Source organism: Bos taurus, chromosome 16, assembly GCF_002263795.3.
Source record: "Bos taurus isolate L1 Dominette 01449 registration number 42190680 breed Hereford chromosome 16, ARS-UCD2.0, whole genome shotgun sequence".
Lineage (NCBI taxonomy): Eukaryota > Metazoa > Chordata > Mammalia > Artiodactyla > Bovidae > Bos > Bos taurus.
The window spans coordinates 44,286,166-44,303,011 of NC_037343.1; the positions used below are offsets into that span (position 1 = coordinate 44,286,166).

The following is a 16,846-nucleotide window of genomic DNA, read 5'->3' on the forward strand; positions in this document are numbered from 1 at the left end:
CCTGCAGGGTCTCGGTGCATCACGTGCAGAGTACCGCCAAGTGTGAGTTTGCTAAGAGGGTTTGCCTCGGAGGAAGCAACAGCCCTGAGCGCAGAACTCTTGCAGGGGGAGGCCTGGGTAACTCCTCTTCCCTTCATACCAGGCCGTGAGGGCCGCAGGGCAGTTTGTCTCCCAAGGGTCCCAGGTCCAAACCTGGTCGGATTGGGTAGGATCTATGGTGGCTGGAGGCAGGGTGGTGGCTGGGGAGTCCCCTCCCCACAACTGAGAAGGGCGTCTTCGGGGCCACCGCTGCACATGTGTCCCCATCAACCCCAGGGGCGTCCCGTGACATGCGCAGGGCAGTGTAGAAACCGCGAGGAAAGGGAGGCGCGTACCTCACCACCTCACGGGCTGCCCGGCGCCTCGCCGCGTCCGCATCTGTGCCTCCGGGGACCTGTAAGGCAGATGCTGGGGGCTGCACCCGGCCCCTCGGCTCAGCCGAACCCTGCCCCCGCGCGGTCCCGCCCGGCGCGCCCAACGCTCCAGCGCCGCATCTCGGCGATGACCACCACCCGCCTCTGCGCCCCTGAACGCGCGAGCCGAGCCACCTCGGCGGCAAGCAGCGCCGGAACTTGGGGGCGCGGTGAGTGGGGGCGGGGCGCCGGCGGGCGGTGGCCCCTGCCGGGTGTCTGATTCTGGCGCTAGAAGTCCTTCCCCGGCTCCTCGAATCGGGGCTGTTAGGTCCTTCCCTGCTTTCTAGGCTGGCTATGTCCCGGACACGACAGGTCCAGACCTGGGACACCTCCCTCATCCGCGCTCGGGACGCGGTTTCTCCTTCCCTCTTCCTGGGGTTGAGGCCCGCGGGTTGGGCATTGCGGCGAGCGGGCCCCATGGTTTCGTTTGCTTTCTTACAGGCCACCCTCGGCCCGCCTGGGCTTCGGTCCCGCCGCGGAGCGGCGAGAAGCTCCCGGAAGAGTCGCGATGGCCGTGGAGTCCGGTCGTCGGCTCCGGGAGCGCGCCCCGGGAGGAGACGAGGGGCGCCGCGCTGTCCGCGCTGTCGCAGAGGACGCACCAGTCCCCGCAGGCGGCAGCGGTGGAGGGGCCGGGACCCGATGCCTGTGGGGGACCGGCTCCACGGCGGAGCGCGCTCGGTGCCCCGGCAGCGCGCCCCGCCGCGGCACCCGGGTCTTCTGTCCTAGCGCTCACCCCACCCCCGACGTGACTCGGGTGGTTGCCGCGCTCCCGCCCCGTTCCCTGAGGGCTGGCGCCGCCCCCACCCGCCCCTCCGCGCCCTTACCTGCTCCCTTGTCCTTCTCAGGTGGAGGAGAGGGCCAGCGCCCGGTCCTCTGGAGAGAGACGACTCCACGGATCTGGGGCCAGAGAGACGCGTCTCTCGCCCCGGGGCCGGGTGGTTCGCGCAGGAGGAAGGACCGCGAAGCGGGCTCTGCCTGGGCTTGCCTGGGCTTGTTCAGAGCCGGGCTGCTTCCCTCGGTGGCCGCGCCGATCCGGGGTGATTTCGAGATTTTGCGGGAGCCTTGGAACCAAACCCCAGGGAGGAGGAGGCCGGAAGCCTGCGCGACCCGTTCGCCGTCCAAGGATGGAGCCCAGGTAAACGCTTGCGTTCTCGGTTGGTGTGAAAGTTAGTAACAGAGGCAGGAGATAGAGCAAGTACTTTAACAACAATAAAGAGATGTCTGTTGAATTGTGCGGCCTCAGAGTAGTAAGAAGAACGTCCAAGAAACAACAAAATGCTCTTTGATTTCATAATCTTGAAAGGATTTTTTTTTTTTTTTTGGATTTTGCATGGCTGGTTATTTTTCTCCTCCTCAGTCTCCGTCGTGGGTGCAGGAGGGCTCACTGGTCTAAGAGTGGAAATGGGGATTCTGATTTTACTGCCGCTGCTCAGCCACGTGCTATCTGAGCAAATACCTTGACTTCCTGAAAGTGGGGACATTGAAGCTAGGTCCCCAAGGTGGTTGTGACAAGTGCTTCAGTCACTAAAGGAGTGTTATATAAGAAGTCCAGCCCGCCAGTTCGTGTTTTAAAGAGAGGATTTCAAACTTCCAGTCCGGAGGGTTGTCTTCCTTCTCCTCCCCATCCCAGTCTCTCCTTGCTCCCCACCCCCACCCCACCCCCAGCTGGTGGAAACGCTGTCCAGGCTTGGGGCCGCAGGTCAGGATGGCACTTCCGGTAGTTAGTTCACCTTCCTGGTAGGCACAGGAGCCATGCTTGGACGCCCACCCTTAGTTTAGGTGGATGAGGCTGGCACCTCATAGGGGACCTGCCAGTGCTTCATGGTTTCTGTGCTGCTGGGGCACAGGGAGCAAAGGGACCGCGTGCTGGGCAGACAGGCCCAGGGCGTTAGCGCCCCCAGGCCCCCATACACCCTCGCTGGTCTCCTGCAGCAGGAAGTGGCTGGGCGTCCTGGATAAGTGCCTGTGGAGCTCTTGTGGCCAGAAATCGTGTCAGGAAGGCAAAATGGCTCCCTGTGAGGTATGTGGGGCCAGTTCTGCCTCTGCCCCCAGATCTGAGAGACCTCCACGACAATGGCCGCTCCCCTGAGCCTCTGTATGGCAGTGGCTGAAATGGGAGGCCTAGGGAGGAGGGGGTTCTCCTGTACTCCCTGTTATTCCCCTTGAAGATCTATCCAAGAGCAGAGAGCTGATGGGGACATTGGCTGGTGCCCTGAGGCCACTGGCATCAGCTGCCCTGTGGGTTAGCGGCTTGTTTCCTGAGCTTCCCAACCTTGAGGACTGGCCAGGGCAGTCCTGCTCCACCTGCCAATCCATCTTTCTCTGGCCCCAAGAACCCCTTGGTTACCAGGCTGGGTGTCCCCAAGAACTGCACTTTTACGCCCCACCCCTTGGCACCCATCACAAATCAATGATGCTAAACCTAGACTGGCTTCGGGTCCTTCTCTCCACCGCAAGCCAGGCAGCACTTACTGTTGATGGTACAAGCAGGTCTTCCCCAGCCCTGAACCTGCCCTTGTAACTGGGCCCTGGGCTAGCAGGTACAGGAAAATGAAAGCATGTGCAAAATGCTGCCCCTGGTTAGAGGCTGCTCAAGCCTCGGGTTAGAGGAGGTCAAAAGTAGGCAACAAGAAAATGACTTGTCAGCACCCATTCATTCACTCATTCAGCAAATATTATTGAATCCTTGCTGTGTGCCTGCATCATCTAACACTGAGAATACCCCCATGAGCCAGACAGGCAGACCCTTGCTTTGGTGGCGCAGCTGATCTGATGGAAGAAAGAGGCAATAAATGAACAAAATAAATATTTCAAATAATGTTAGGTCATGATAAATGCTGTGAAGGAGTTGGAGGGTGAAGTGCTGGGAGGGGTGTTGTTTCCCTGGGAGGGTGAGGTTAAGTCAGTGAAGTGAGGGGAGCGTTTTTTAGGTGGGAGGGTCAGCAAGTGCAAAGGTGCGTTTGAGAAATTTACAAGGAAGCCAGAGAGGCTGGAGGTGAGTGGTAACTGTTTCAGTTGGGCAGGGCTGAGAATTTAGAATGAAATCCAAAGGGTGATGTTCCCCAGCCTTTGGAGGGTTTTGAGCTACAAATATCATGATCTTATGTTTTGAAACAATGGCTCAGGCTGCTGTGTAGAGAACATACACAGGAGTGGCAGCTAGGGAGTACCTACTAGAGGCGATTCCTTGGTCCTGCTAGAGACCACAGTGGCTGCAGGAGGCCTGTAGCCCAGAGGGGATAGAGGCCATAGCTGTTGAAGGTAGAGTCAACTGAGTCTGTAGCTGGATGGACAAGGGAGGATGGGCAGGGAAAAAAGAGACGAAAATGACTGAAGTTTGTGGCTTGCACAGATGGGTGAATCATTTATGGAGGCGGGGAGAACTGGGAGGCACAGGCTACAAGCTTCTGATCTGGCTACAGTAGGTCATCTGTTAGACACCCGAGTGGAGATGGTATTGATGCTGGCAGCTGGAGCATAGGAGAGAGTTTAGGGCAGGGGAATCTTAGTGACTACCTAATACCTTGAGACTGGGTGAGGTTGCTGAGGGGGGTTTGGGGAGGCTTGGGGGAGAGCTTGAGAAGAGGTAAAGGAGTCACCTTGGGAGATGGAGAGAGAATGGACAAGGGAAGTGACAGAACAATATGGCACATGCTTGATAAATGTTTGTTGGGTGGATAGACACATGAAATGTCGTAGGACTGCTGTGCAGTGCTGAGTACCTAAAGGCCCAGCGGGGGATGTAACAGGATTTTAAATGGGACTCACAGGGCTGGGGAGACACCAAGGCAGTCTGTGGAAGTGGAAGGGATATGATCTGAGCCTGGGAGAGCAGCCAGGATTCTGCGGAGAGGGAAAAGTAAATTGAAGGGAATGGCATTAGCAAAATTAGGAATCCATGAGACATATTTAGGAGTCTGATGCAGTTATGGCATAGTTAGACTGGGTGGAGAGTTCTTATGAAAGGGGTGGGTGGGGTGGAATTGGCTGAAGCTCTTTGCCCCCCAAGGGTGGCTGGAGGACAGAGAGCCTGTCCCCATGCCCTGTCTCTGTCCCCAGGCCTCCACCTGGCCAGATCTTGGGTAACCAGGCCCCCTCCCGCCACCCAGCCACAGTACAGTGCCTGACAGTACATCCTCTGGTCTCTGTGGGGTAGATAGGTCGAGGAGATCAGGATCTTCATTTTTGTTGTTTTGATATCAATCTTGGCAATATTTTTTTTGGTTTCATTTTGATTGAAGTATAGTTGATTTACAGTGTTGTGGTAGTTTCAAGTGTACAGCAAAGTGATTCATTTGTACATATATATATGTATTTTCAGATTCTTTTCCCTTATAGGTTATTACAAAACATTAAGTACAGTTCCCTGTGCTATGCGGTAGGTCCTTGTTGGTTATCTGTTATGATCCTGGTTTTTTTTTTTGGCTGTCCTGGGTCTTTGCTGTTACGTGAGTGCTTTCTCTGGTCGCAGAGTGGGGACTACTCTCTGGTTGCTGTGCTCTGGCTTCTCATTGCAGTGGTGAAACACAGGCTTTAGGATGCTTGGGCTTCAGTACTTGGAGCTCCCGGGCTCTAGGGTGTGGGCTCAGTAGTGGTGGTGCACAGGCTTAGTTGCTCCGGAACATGTGGAATCGTCCTGGACCAGGAATCGAACCTGTGTCCCCTGCACTGGCACTGGGATTCTGTACCACTGAGCCACCAGGGAATCACTGATCATCCTTTTTAATTGCTGAAAAGCGACAAGGACCTCGGAATTTAGGTCCCTAGGGAGTGGTGTGGGTGTAGGCTCCCCCAGAGCTCTCTAGCAGTTCCTGCCGAGTCTGCAGTGGTGGCCTTTGCTGTCGGGGTTGCCTGTGTCTCACAGGAAGAATACAGAGACACCCTGAGGAAGAGAGTCCTGGCTCTAGCACCCACAGAATCGGCATCATTTTGTTTTAGGCTGTCCAACCACCAGGGCTGATGTGTGTGTTAGTCAGGAGGACTGGTAAGAACTACTTTAAATCCCAGTTTCAATGACAAAAGAGTCCTTAGGAGTGAAAGCTTTGGATGGCTGACCTTGGGTGTCCGCTCCCATTCAGGGTCTGGCTGTAGATGCCATGCAAACGCTGCCAGATGCTGCAGTCCATTAGCAAGTATGGATCTTTTCTCTCCTTTCAAAGGCACCTCAGTTCCCCCTGGGACCCCAAAGTCCATGAAGCTCATGGCATTTTAGTCAAGGACTTGCCTGCCAGGCCCATCTCTGTCATTGGCTGCGTGAATCTGCAAATACAGCTTAACCTGCCTGGGTTTTGGTTCCTCATCTGTAAAGCTGAGCTTGTGTTAGGACCTACTTCACAGTGTAAAATCAATTAGATAATGTACATCAGCCATGCAGCAGGGCACTGTGGGGGCTGTTAGGTATCAAGCATGTTTAATCTTTGACTAAATCAGAAGAAACTTCCTCTACACTGATAGAATGTAGTGAGGTTTTTGAAGTTTTTTGTTTGTTAGATTTTTGCATTGCAGATATCCCTTTCTTCCCCTTCCCCAAAATCGCTGCTTTCCTTTTTGTTGTTGTTAACTAGTGTTGCAGAGATTTAAGTGGAGCAGAATGCCTTGGGTGGATGCAGAAAGAATACTCTCTGCTCCCATATCCTTTATATCCTTGGCTGTGGGCAGGTGGTAATGGGCTTCCCAGGTGGCGCTAGTGGTAAAGCACCCACCTGCCAGTGCAGGAGACGTAAGAGATGAGGGTTCGATCCCTGAGTGGGGAAGATCCCTTGGAGAAGGGCGTGGCAACCCACTCCAGTATTCTTGCCTGGGAAATCCCATGGACAGAGGAGCCCCGGGGGCTACAGTCCGTAGTCATAAAGAGTTGGACATGACTGAAGCGACTTAGCACACACGCACTGGAGCGGTAACCGAGCTCCAGCAGCTCCCATAAATGGCGTCTATGGTCAACCAGTCTAGTCCTGACCTCTACTGCCCCGTCATTTGATGCTCGTCTTGTCCCTTCCTGCCAGTGATGCTGAGTCACTGCTACCGGCCTCCCTGCCTCAGCTTAGCACCAGTCTGGGCAGCTCCTGCCCAATTGCCATCACCTCCTCTGGACTGGCCCATCCTCCACTTGGCAGATCAGCCCCAGGCTGATCGCAGCTTCCTATGAGGAAAGTGGAGTTTCGACACTCAGTAGATGGGAAAGTGGGCGGAGGAAAGGGAGGTTCCATCCAGAGGCGAAAGAGCTGGCCTGACTGTAGTGGGGGAGGGACGTCCACACTGGAGGAGGGGTGTTAGTTGACTTGAGCCGAATTGATTCCTAAACCTGACGTTAAAACATTTTCTGAGGTTGTCACATCATCTCACAACAAAATTATTTAAACTAGACTTGAAAGTGGGTGACTACTGCCGTTGTAACCCCCTTTGATTAGGAAACCCACCACCCGTGATGGGGTGAAGCAGGTTTAAACCTGGCCCATGACATCAGCCACAGAGCAGTTCCTCCCCCGGGATCACCGCAAGGCGAGTGGTGGTTCCCAGAATTACCTGCCCAAACCCCAAGCAAATTCAAAGCCCTTGCCTCCAACCTGGAGATGCAGAGAAACACTTTTTCATAATGTGCAGAGAAACAGCTGGTTGGGGGTCTGTGTTGAATTTCCTTCCCCTAGGGACCACCTGGCTGTCTTCTTGCCACTAACGCCCACCTCCCTGATCAGGGGCCGAGCCAGTGGAGGAATGTGGGCTGGGATGTAGAGAGACCCTGCTAGGGTAAGCGGGCAGCTGTGGTAGATTTTTAGCAGGGGAGAAGGGAGGACGGACCCAGAGTAATATTTCAGATCGAGCCTGCACCTTGGGGCCTGATATGTCTCCAGAAACCCCACCACCACCTTGGCCCCCACACTGAGGACTGTCCCATCCCCTCAAAAGCCATTTAACCCCAGAATACTTCAGAAACTTCCCTTCATGCCACTCCTCAGCCACATCCTCCTACACCAAATTTAAAAAAAAAAGGACAGCAAACCCTTCCTAGCCTCTCAGTCTCTCCTCTTTACTAGAGAATCACACCTTCTCCCAAACACTTCCAGAAATGCAAACTCGAGTGTGTACACACAGTGCTAATTATGTTCATTTATGTGAATTGTTTCCATTTAAGCCTAATTACTGTACTAGAGGCTAGCACTTATCCTTAAATATGTGTCAAATTAACTTTGTTAGAAGGCGTGCTGAAGGCGGTGGAGAAATAGAAAGAACATTGTTTGGGATCCAGACGGTCCTTGTTTTACCCTCCATTTCCTCGGTGCTTTGGGGCAAGAATTTAACATCTCTCAACTCACTTTCTTGGAATAAAAACATTCCCGTCCTGCCTGCCTCACAGAGGATGGCATGGTTCACACGTACTCTGTGATCCACCCCATGTTCAAGGCTATGTGCCACAGCAGGCAAGACAGACCATTGCTGCCCACGTGGACTTTACGGTCCAGCCAGGACAACAGAGGTGAATAAGTAATGCACCAATAGCAAACATTTGTTGAGTGCTTACTGCATGCCAGATGCTGTGCGAAGCACTTTTCAAAGATTACCTTATTTAATCCTTACAGCAAGGCTGTGAGGAAGCTACTGTTGTACCCATTTTACATATGGGGAAACTGAGGCTTAGCAGGGTTTACCTCCCTGGCACAAGTGTGGTTATGGCTTGAGTGCAGGTAGCATGACTCAGTCTGCAGCTGTGATCACTCTGCTGCTTCCCCCACCCCCACAATGTGGGAAAGACTGCAGGGCATCCCAGAACCCAGATGGTGTGAAGGCACTTTTAAGATCCATGATCCACCACCTTAGTCCTCTTCTCGCAATCAGAAGTCCCAGGTCCCGTCCACACCCAAGGGGAGAAGATGGCATTAGGGCCTGAGCACCAGGAAGCCACCCTCATGGGCCCTGAGGGATCTGTCCACCACCATTTCTTTCTTTTTTAAAAAGTACATATTTTATTTATTTGGCTGCCCCAGGTCTTTGTTGGGGCATGTGGGATCTTTAGCTGCAGGATGTGGAAACTAGTTTCCCAACCAGGGACTGAACTGAAGCCCCCTGCATTGGGAACTTGGAGTCTTAGCCACTGGACCACCAGGGAAGTCCCCCCAACCATTTCTAATTCTATTTGTGGGCCTTTTGTCCTCATAGTTTCTTGTCATGCCAGCTATTTACAATTTTTTTTAAGTTAGGACACTAGCAGCATTTCTGACATTTTTTCCTGATCCCCCTGGATTTTGAGGACCTGCCCTCTGGGCCATTCATATCGTCATGGCTGTTTCCATGGTTAAATGGTCCCAGGAATTTTCTAAAAGAGAAATGGAGCCGCGGGAGTTTGAGGCAGAGTCAGCAGAGAGAAGGGCCAAGCCCAGGGAGGAATTCAGACATTTAATCAAAATCTGAAGTTCACCCATCTCTTCTTGTTCCTTTATCCATCCATTTATGTGTCCCTGATCCTGGCTCGCTTGGTGAGCCCCTTCTGGGTCATGTGCTCAGCTCTTCACCAGTCCCCTCGCTGAATCCAGGGCAGAGTTAACAAGAGGAGAGGGTGGGATGCCCTCTGCCTGGGAACGTGGGCGGGGGGACCAGCCTGGAGTTCACTGTGGGGACAGGCGGACAAAGGGAACAGTATGTTTCTTAAAGCAGAATAAATACCATTTTACCTTCTGTTAGCCAGATCATCACTCTGAAGATGCAAGGCTGTGCTGTGTAGTATGGAATCATGGCCTGAAGGCCCCAGCCTCAGGGCTCCTGGCTCTTTTATTTTTTATTCATTTTTTAAATTGGAGTATAATTGTTTTACAAAGTTGCATTAGTTTCTGCTGTAGAGCAAAGTGAATCAGCTATATGTGTACTCATATCCCCTCCCTCTTGAACCTCTCTTTCACCCCCACCCCTTCCCACCCCTCTAGGTCTTCACCGAGCCCGGAGCCGTGCTCCCTTTGCTCTTTTTAAGTGTTGGTGAGTGTGTCTTGGAGCATCTCCACTTCTTCTGCTCTGCACCCCTCATTTGTCTCTGCTTGGTGTCACCAGTGAATCCAGTTTCAGCAAACCTTTTCCTGCCGTCTGAGTGGCTGCTTCTAAATTACTGTGGGGCACGAAACCCCCCTATATCTGATTACATTGTGTGTAAAGTGTTAGTCACTCAGGTATCCGACTCTTTGTGACCCCATGGACTGTAGCCTGCCAGGCCCCTCTGTCCATGGAATTCCCCAGGCAAGAATACTGGAGTGGGTTGCCATTCCCTTCTCCAGGGGATCTTCCCAACCCAGGGATCAAACCCGAGTCTCCCGCATTGTAGGCAGATTAAAGAATGAGCTAATAAGTGGATCTCAAGGACAATCCTGCCCCCACCCCAAAATCAGAATAAGGGCGTGGGTGTCATTTGAAAACAAAACTTTGATTCACTGCTTTCATTTAATATTAGTCATATCACTTACTTGATTTTGAATTTCAGCTAGCTGTAAAGTTGGGGTAACTAGGTTTATCCAAAGAAAGTATTGATTAACAGAAAGTGCACAGTATTGGGGGTGACAGTACATCCTGAGGAAGGGCAGGAGTTCAGGCTGCTCGGGGGCCTCTTCTCGACCACAAGCCCTGGCCCCCTCCCTCTTCCTGTTGCAGTGAGTTCACTGATGACCCCAGGGACATATGAGTGTCCTGTGGCTGCTGTAACGAATGACCACAAACTGGATGGCTTAAAACAACAGCAATATATTCTCTCACAGTCCCGGGGGCGTTTCTGGATGCCTGAGGTCTGGTCTGAGCACTCAGCTAAGTGGACCACCCCAGCCTCCCACCCGCTACCTCTGACCCGTCTGGGTCAGTGCACCTGCCTGGGCTGACTGAGTGGTTCCTTTGGGCTGCAGCATTCCTGGTTTCAGGCACCAAACTAACAAACTTGTGAAGAGCCCAAATCACCGTTAACTTGCTGATTAGGTGCGCTCAGAGGATCTAACGTGTAAACAATTCCTTACACTTAAAGTTCTTGAACCACTTTCCCATCTCCTGCGTCACCTGTGTCGTGCCTCCTCATGTACAGCCAATGCACCTGCAGCCCAGCCTGGTCGTTAACAAGTGGAGCATGCAAACTCTGACTCTGAGAGCAGGCTGAGGGTGCTGATGGACGATGCTTGGGGTGGGTGCGGGAGCCTACAGCCAGGGCAGGTACCATGCCTCCCCCAGGAGAGGAGGGCTGACTGAGACTTGAAGGACATGTAAAGTCGTTTGCTGAAGCTGGAAAGAGGGTGCCCAAGATAGAGAGGCTGGCCAGTAAGGCACGGAGGCAGGAGAGCCTGCAGAAGGGTGAGCAGAAGGTTCTGGTGTGTAATCTCAGGGAACTCTCCCCCCTGCCTGCCACCAAGACCCAGTCTCCTTGAGAGAGCTGGTTTGTGGCTGAAATTTACAAATTAGAGCTTCATTCTTTTGGCTTAAGCCAAACAGCAAATTTATTCTATACTCAGATGCGAAATCCCCTGAATGGGCTGAGTTTCCTGCCCAGCCAGCCAGTTTGCCTGTCAGCATGTCTGATTCTTCTAACGACAGGGTTATTAACTCAGGAATCAGGGATCAGGCATGGTTTGGGGGCATAGGTGAAAAGTGAGCCATTAATATGTGGGGACAAGAGCAAAGTGGATGGACTGGGGTCCACAAACATCCCTCCTTTATAATTCCTATTTGGCCAGCCTTGAGCTAATCCTTGTCTTCCCTAGTGGCTCAAAGAGTAAAGAATCTGCCTGTAATGTGGGAGACCTGGATTTGATCCTGGGTTGGGAGGAGGACATGGCAACCCACTCCAGTATTCTTGCCTGGAGAATCCCCATGGACAGAGGAGCCTGGCAGGCTACAGTCCATTGGGTCACAAAGAGTCAGACACAACTGAGTGGCTAAGTACAGCACAGCACAGAGCTAACCCTGGGTTGGGAAGATCCCCTGGAGTAGGAAATGGAAACCCACTCCAGTATTCCTGTCTGGGACATCCTGTGGACAGAGGAGCCTGTCCATGGGGTTGCAAAGAGTCAGACACACTGAGCAAACACAGGTGGTGTGGTGGGTGAGCTGTCTGACCATGTTGGTTCACTGAGTTCTCCTGCCCGGCCTCATAAACAACCTCGATCCTGAGCCTTCTCTTTGGGCGCGGGGGTGGGGGGCAAGGAGTAGGTTCCTCCATTAATTTACTGCCCAGAGCAGTGAATTAATGTCTGCTTGGCTTCTGTATCTCTTCCACTCTCCCCACTGAAACCCAGACCCCCAGTTAACTTCCAGAGTCCAGATCCCAGACTGGGTCTTCAGGGAGCTGCTCCCTCCTTATGGAAACCAATAGGGCAGCATTGCTATAGCATCCGAGTGACTTTTCCTTTTAACTCACTGGGAATACTGGTGCTGTTTACCTTCTCACCTGTATATTCTTTTTTTTTAGTTTTTAAATAATTTTATTATTGAGGTACAGTTGGTGTACAATATTATGTTAGTTTCTGATATACAATATAGTGATTCAGAATTCTTATATATTATACTCCATTTAAAGTTATTGTAAAATACTGATTATATTCCCTGCGCTGTATATCTCTGTAACTTTTTTACATAGTAATTTGTAACTCTTAGTCCCCTCCCCCATCTTGCCCCCTCCCCCTTCTTTCTCCCCAATGTTAACCACTAATTTATATCTGTGAGTCTGCTTCTTTTTTGTTATATTCATTTGCTTATTTTTTAGATTCCACATGTAAATGATGACATACAATATTTGTCTTTCTCAGTCTGACTTCCTTCACCAAGCATAATTCCCCCTAGGTCCATTTGTGTTGTTGCAAAATGGGAAAAATTGCATTCTTTCTTATGGCTGAGTAGTATTCCGTTATATGTTTATATACCACATCTTCTTTATCTGTTCATCTGTTGATGGACTTTTGGGTTGCTTCCGTATCCTGGCTATTGCAAATGATGCTGCTAGGAACATTGGGGCGCATGTATTTTTTTGAATTAGTGTTTTTCGGTTTGGGGGTATATATACCCAGGAGTGGACTTGCTTGATCTTATGATAGTTTTATTTTTATCTCTTTTGAGGAAGCTTCATACTGTTTTCCATAATAGCTGCACCAGTTTGCATTCTCACCAACAGTGTGCAAGAGTTCCTTTTTCTCCACATCCTCATCAATATTTGTTATCTGTGATCTTTTTGATAGCCATTCTGACAGGTATGAGGTGGTATCTCTCGCCTGTGGTTTTGATTTGTATTTCTCTGATGATAGAGATGTGGGGCATCTTTTCATGTGCCTGTTGACCATCTGTGTGTCTTCAGAAAAGTTATCTATTCATGTCTTCTGCCCATTTTTAATTGTATGTGTTTTTTTTTTTTAGCTAAATGAGCTATTTATATAGTTTGGCCATTAACTCCTTATTGGTTACATCAGTTGCAAACATTTTCTCCCATTCAGTAGGCTGTCTTCATTTTGTCGGCGGTTTGCTGTGCAGGCGCTTTCACCCCCAGAACTGGGGGTTGGAGAGTAGTGAGGGGCTGAACGGTGGTGACAGTGCTGGCTCCAGACCAGAAACTGATTGGACCTGGAAAAACCAGATCTCGGGTTCCGTGGGTCTGAAGTGGGGTGCATGAAGGTCAAAATGGCGTTTCAGGGAGTCTGGGCCTTGTTCCAGTTGCGAGCAGACTGGGTGGGGAGAGACACTGAGCTTAGAGGTGTGAGTGGGGCAGGGGTGGAATGGGGTGTGGGAGACACATTTTAACCGAGCACAGCTTTCCTCCACATTGTGGACCTCGGGGTGAGCAATGGATCCAGAGCCTCGTCTTGGTCTGAAAGACCATCATGGTGACAGTCAACTGCTCAGGGAGTGTCGCAGGAGACGTGGGGTGTCGTGTCCTCAGCCTCCTTCCCACCCAGGCTGCTGACCTGGCTGGGCCGTCTTTTTTCCCTGCAGTTGTCAGAAGAGAGCTGCCCTCGCTCACTGCCTCTGCCCTTTCTCTGTGGTCTTCACAGAGTCTCGCCAGGGCAGCTCTCTGGGATCTGGCGCCCGGGGTCCAGAGTCCCTGCAAGACGGCCATGCAGAGAGCCCTGAGCAGGCAAAGTGTGTTCCCACAAAAGAGGGCCTGGACGCCAGATATTCAGCTCTCAATCATCTTTTTTCATGTTCTTTTAAAATTATAAACTTAATAGTAATGATCATAAAATGTCAAACAGTTCAGGAACTTCCCTGACGGGGTCCAGTGGTTAAGACTTCGCCTGCCAATGCAGGGGGCACAGGTTTGATCCCTGGTCTGGGAGCTAAGATCCCACGTGCCTCCTACCCAAAAAACTGAAACAGAGAAGCGATAATTGTAACAGATTCAATAAAGAGTTTAAAAATGGTCCACCTCAAAATAATTTTTTAAAAAACCGTTTTAAAAAAAACAGTCAAGCTGTTCTGAGGTAGATGAAGTTAGTGGGTTGGGCCCCCTACTCCCTGAAGGCGGCCACTGTCAGCCTGGGCTTGGTCCTTCACGCCCACCCAGCCCTCAGGGTGATTTCCATTGACTGTTGGCTGAGCATCGCGGTAGAAAAACCTCCAGGAGTGTGATGAGCCTCTGTCTCTGCTGGACTCATATCCAGACCCTCGATTGCGGGGTCTGCAGCTCAGAGCCAGGGTCACCCCCAGATGCCGGGTGATCAGCCCAGCTCCAGTCTCTGGAGGCTCACCATGTGACTGGTAACTACTACTCAGGTACTCCCAACCCTCAGGCTATCTGCAGAGGCAGAGGATGGAGTCTGGCTGGACTCAGCTCAGGGTGAGGGGCTCGAGCTTCTCAGCTCCCAGCTTCCCTCGGTCCCCTGCCTTCCTGTGAGGTCCCCATCCCTCTGCACCCTTGGACATGTGGCTCCTGGGTATCCCACTGGCCAGGCAGGTCAGGAACGCAGAAAGACTGCTTTAATGGGCAGGGCTCTTATTTATTTGGGCGTGACAAAGTATGTGAAAGGTCGTTGATGCCCGAGAAGCACCTGTCACCGGTGAGGTTGTGTGCTGTGACCAGGAGGACTGCCACCACTCCCTCTCCATGGCTTCACTGGGAGGTCTCTGCAGCTGCACAGTAGGAGTCAGTTCTGAGGATGGGGACCCTTGGGCTGGGGCAGCCAGGCAGCTCGCCCAAGCTGGGGTCTGTACGTAGAGCTGCCTGCAAAGATACTGATCCGTGATCACCTAGCCTAGCAGGTAGCAGGTGGCCCTCTGGGCTGGGGACATGTCCAGTGATTAAAGGTGACCATTTGTCCAGGACTTTTAAAGAAGAGAGGAAAGTCTTTTTTGTGGTATTAGAACTGTTTCCCAGTCCCAGCATTGTTGATATTTGGGGCGGTTCATTCTCTGCTGTGGGTCTGTCCTGTGCAGTGAGATGGCATCAGTTTGCCTGGCCTGTACCCACTTGTTACCAGTAGCATCTCCACCTCTGCTTGTGACCACCAAAAAGGTCTCCAGACGTTGCCAGATGTCCCCCGGGGGACAGATTCACCCCTACTGAGAGCCCCTGGACTCGAGAACTCAGATTGGGCTTCCAGCGATCACTGCCTTGGCATCATGAGCGGCTTCTCACTCGGGTGCAGTTTTCTTTGTTCCTTTTCCAAAAGGCTGACCTCATCGAGCTCATTTGTTTGTTTCGTTGACTCACCCAGCTCTAACCACAAGAGCCTTCCTATGTTGGGGGATCCCAAATGACTTATCATGGGACTCTGTACGTAAATCTAAAAGATTCTCGTCTGCTAAATTGGAGGCAGACACTTCTCTTTTAGCTCTGCTTCTGAAGTCCTTGCCTTCAGCATTCAAGGACATGCGGGGCTCCTGCTGAAGATTTTACTGTGAGTACCCTTGCAGTTCAGTTTTCTGAAATCACCAAGCATTTTTCTCCCATTCATTTGGGCCTTAGCCCAGTGACTAGCAGATGATCTAAGGGCCAGAGCGGTCTGGAGTTGGCCAGTGCTTGGGGGATTTTCTTAAGGCTTCTGACCTAGGACTGGCTGGGGAGGAAGGCAGAGGAGGAGTCAGGAGGGGGAGAGGGAGGACGAGGAGGAAGAAGGAGGAAGGAGAGACAGGTTCCAGGTGGACCCACCCACCCAGAGTCACACCCCACTGCTGTGCATCAGGACCCTTGGGCAAGGCCTGGCCTGTTGGGGGCTCCTCTTGAGGCCCTGAGAAAGCTACTGCCTTTGAGGTGGGGCTGCACAAAGCTCAATGTAGCCCTGAGGACTGATGCAATCCTGAGGTCAGAGACCACGCCTTCTACCCACTTGGTGAGCAAGGCTGTAACCCCGAGGAAAAAGGCTGGGTTCTGACTGGTCCTCTCTTTGGGCTCCTTTTCCTGCCTCACTGACTCCTTAGGGAAATGGGTTCTGGTTTCCAAGTGGGGGCTTTAGATCTTAACACCTGCCTTGCACTTGAAAACTCTAGTTATCGGAAGATCTCGTGTGCCCACAGCTCTCCTCTCGGGCATTGGGTGCTTCTGTTCTGCTGTGGCTCCCCGAGGCTTGGCTCGATTGGCTACCTCCGAAGCACACAACTGAACTTGAACAGCAGTTGGGATGCCCAGGCCCACCCCTCTGGCGCCACCTGTGACCTCACATTCAGCCTGTGCGGAGAGCTCCATGCTTGCTATTGACTTGGGCTGGACTGGCCAGAGAACAGAAGGGACCAGAAACTAGATCTGGCTGCCAAGAGCTCTTCATCCTGGATGGCAGGACGCTAGCCGGCTGCACCAGATGCCACCAGCCCCGCCAACTTGTGCCCATCCACCCCCGGTTAGCACATGAAGCCAGGACCTCCTCTCTCAAACCAGACAGTCAGTACTCCAGGTGCCCAGAGATGCTTCCTGAAGGGCTGGGACCAAGACAGGTGAGTGGGTTTGTGTGCAGTCAGAGCGGAGTTTCAGGGGCACCCTTTATTACCTGGGGCTGTTCTCCCTGCCCTTACCTGTGCCAGCTCTGAGTTTTCCGGATTCCAGCCTCCGTGGTAGCCAATCTGTCAGCGGCTGCCTGAAAGCTACTTTCCCAGAATAGCCACCCAGTGGAAGAGAGCAGCCCTGGAATTTGACCCTGATGATCCCTGCGAAGGTCTTGCCCAGGCTCCTGGTCCCACCTGGCTCCACCTCTACCCATCACCGGGGCACTGTTGGCGGGTGTGGGGGCTGGGTTTTTCCTCTCTCCTCCTCCCTTCTTCCTCTCCCCTTTTGTCTTTTTCTCCACCAGCTGTAGATTTAGGATCCAGGTGACTCAGGAGGGATGTTCCAGTGCTTGAGAGACTGGGCGGGTGGAGGGGGTAGGTCACATGGTGGGGGCAGAGAGGGGAGGGGACCCCGGGTGCCAGCACCTCTCCTCAGGTGAATGCACACCTAAGGCAGGGCCTGGGCACTGGCAGTGAGCCCA

General features: G+C 52.3%; 1 protein-coding gene across 1 annotated transcript in view; it reads left to right on the forward strand.

Annotated features, from left to right (window-relative positions):
* The first annotated feature begins 960 nt into the window (after nucleotides 1-960).
* The window catches only part of GPR157 (G protein-coupled receptor 157), a 68,053-nt gene continuing 52,167 nt past the window's right edge, over nucleotides 961-16,846 (forward strand). Inside the window, exon 1 of the mRNA XM_059875726.1 lies at nucleotides 961-1,587. Coding sequence (XP_059731709.1) covers nucleotides 961-1,587 — 627 coding nt within the window. The remainder of the gene's footprint in view (nucleotides 1,588-16,846) is intronic.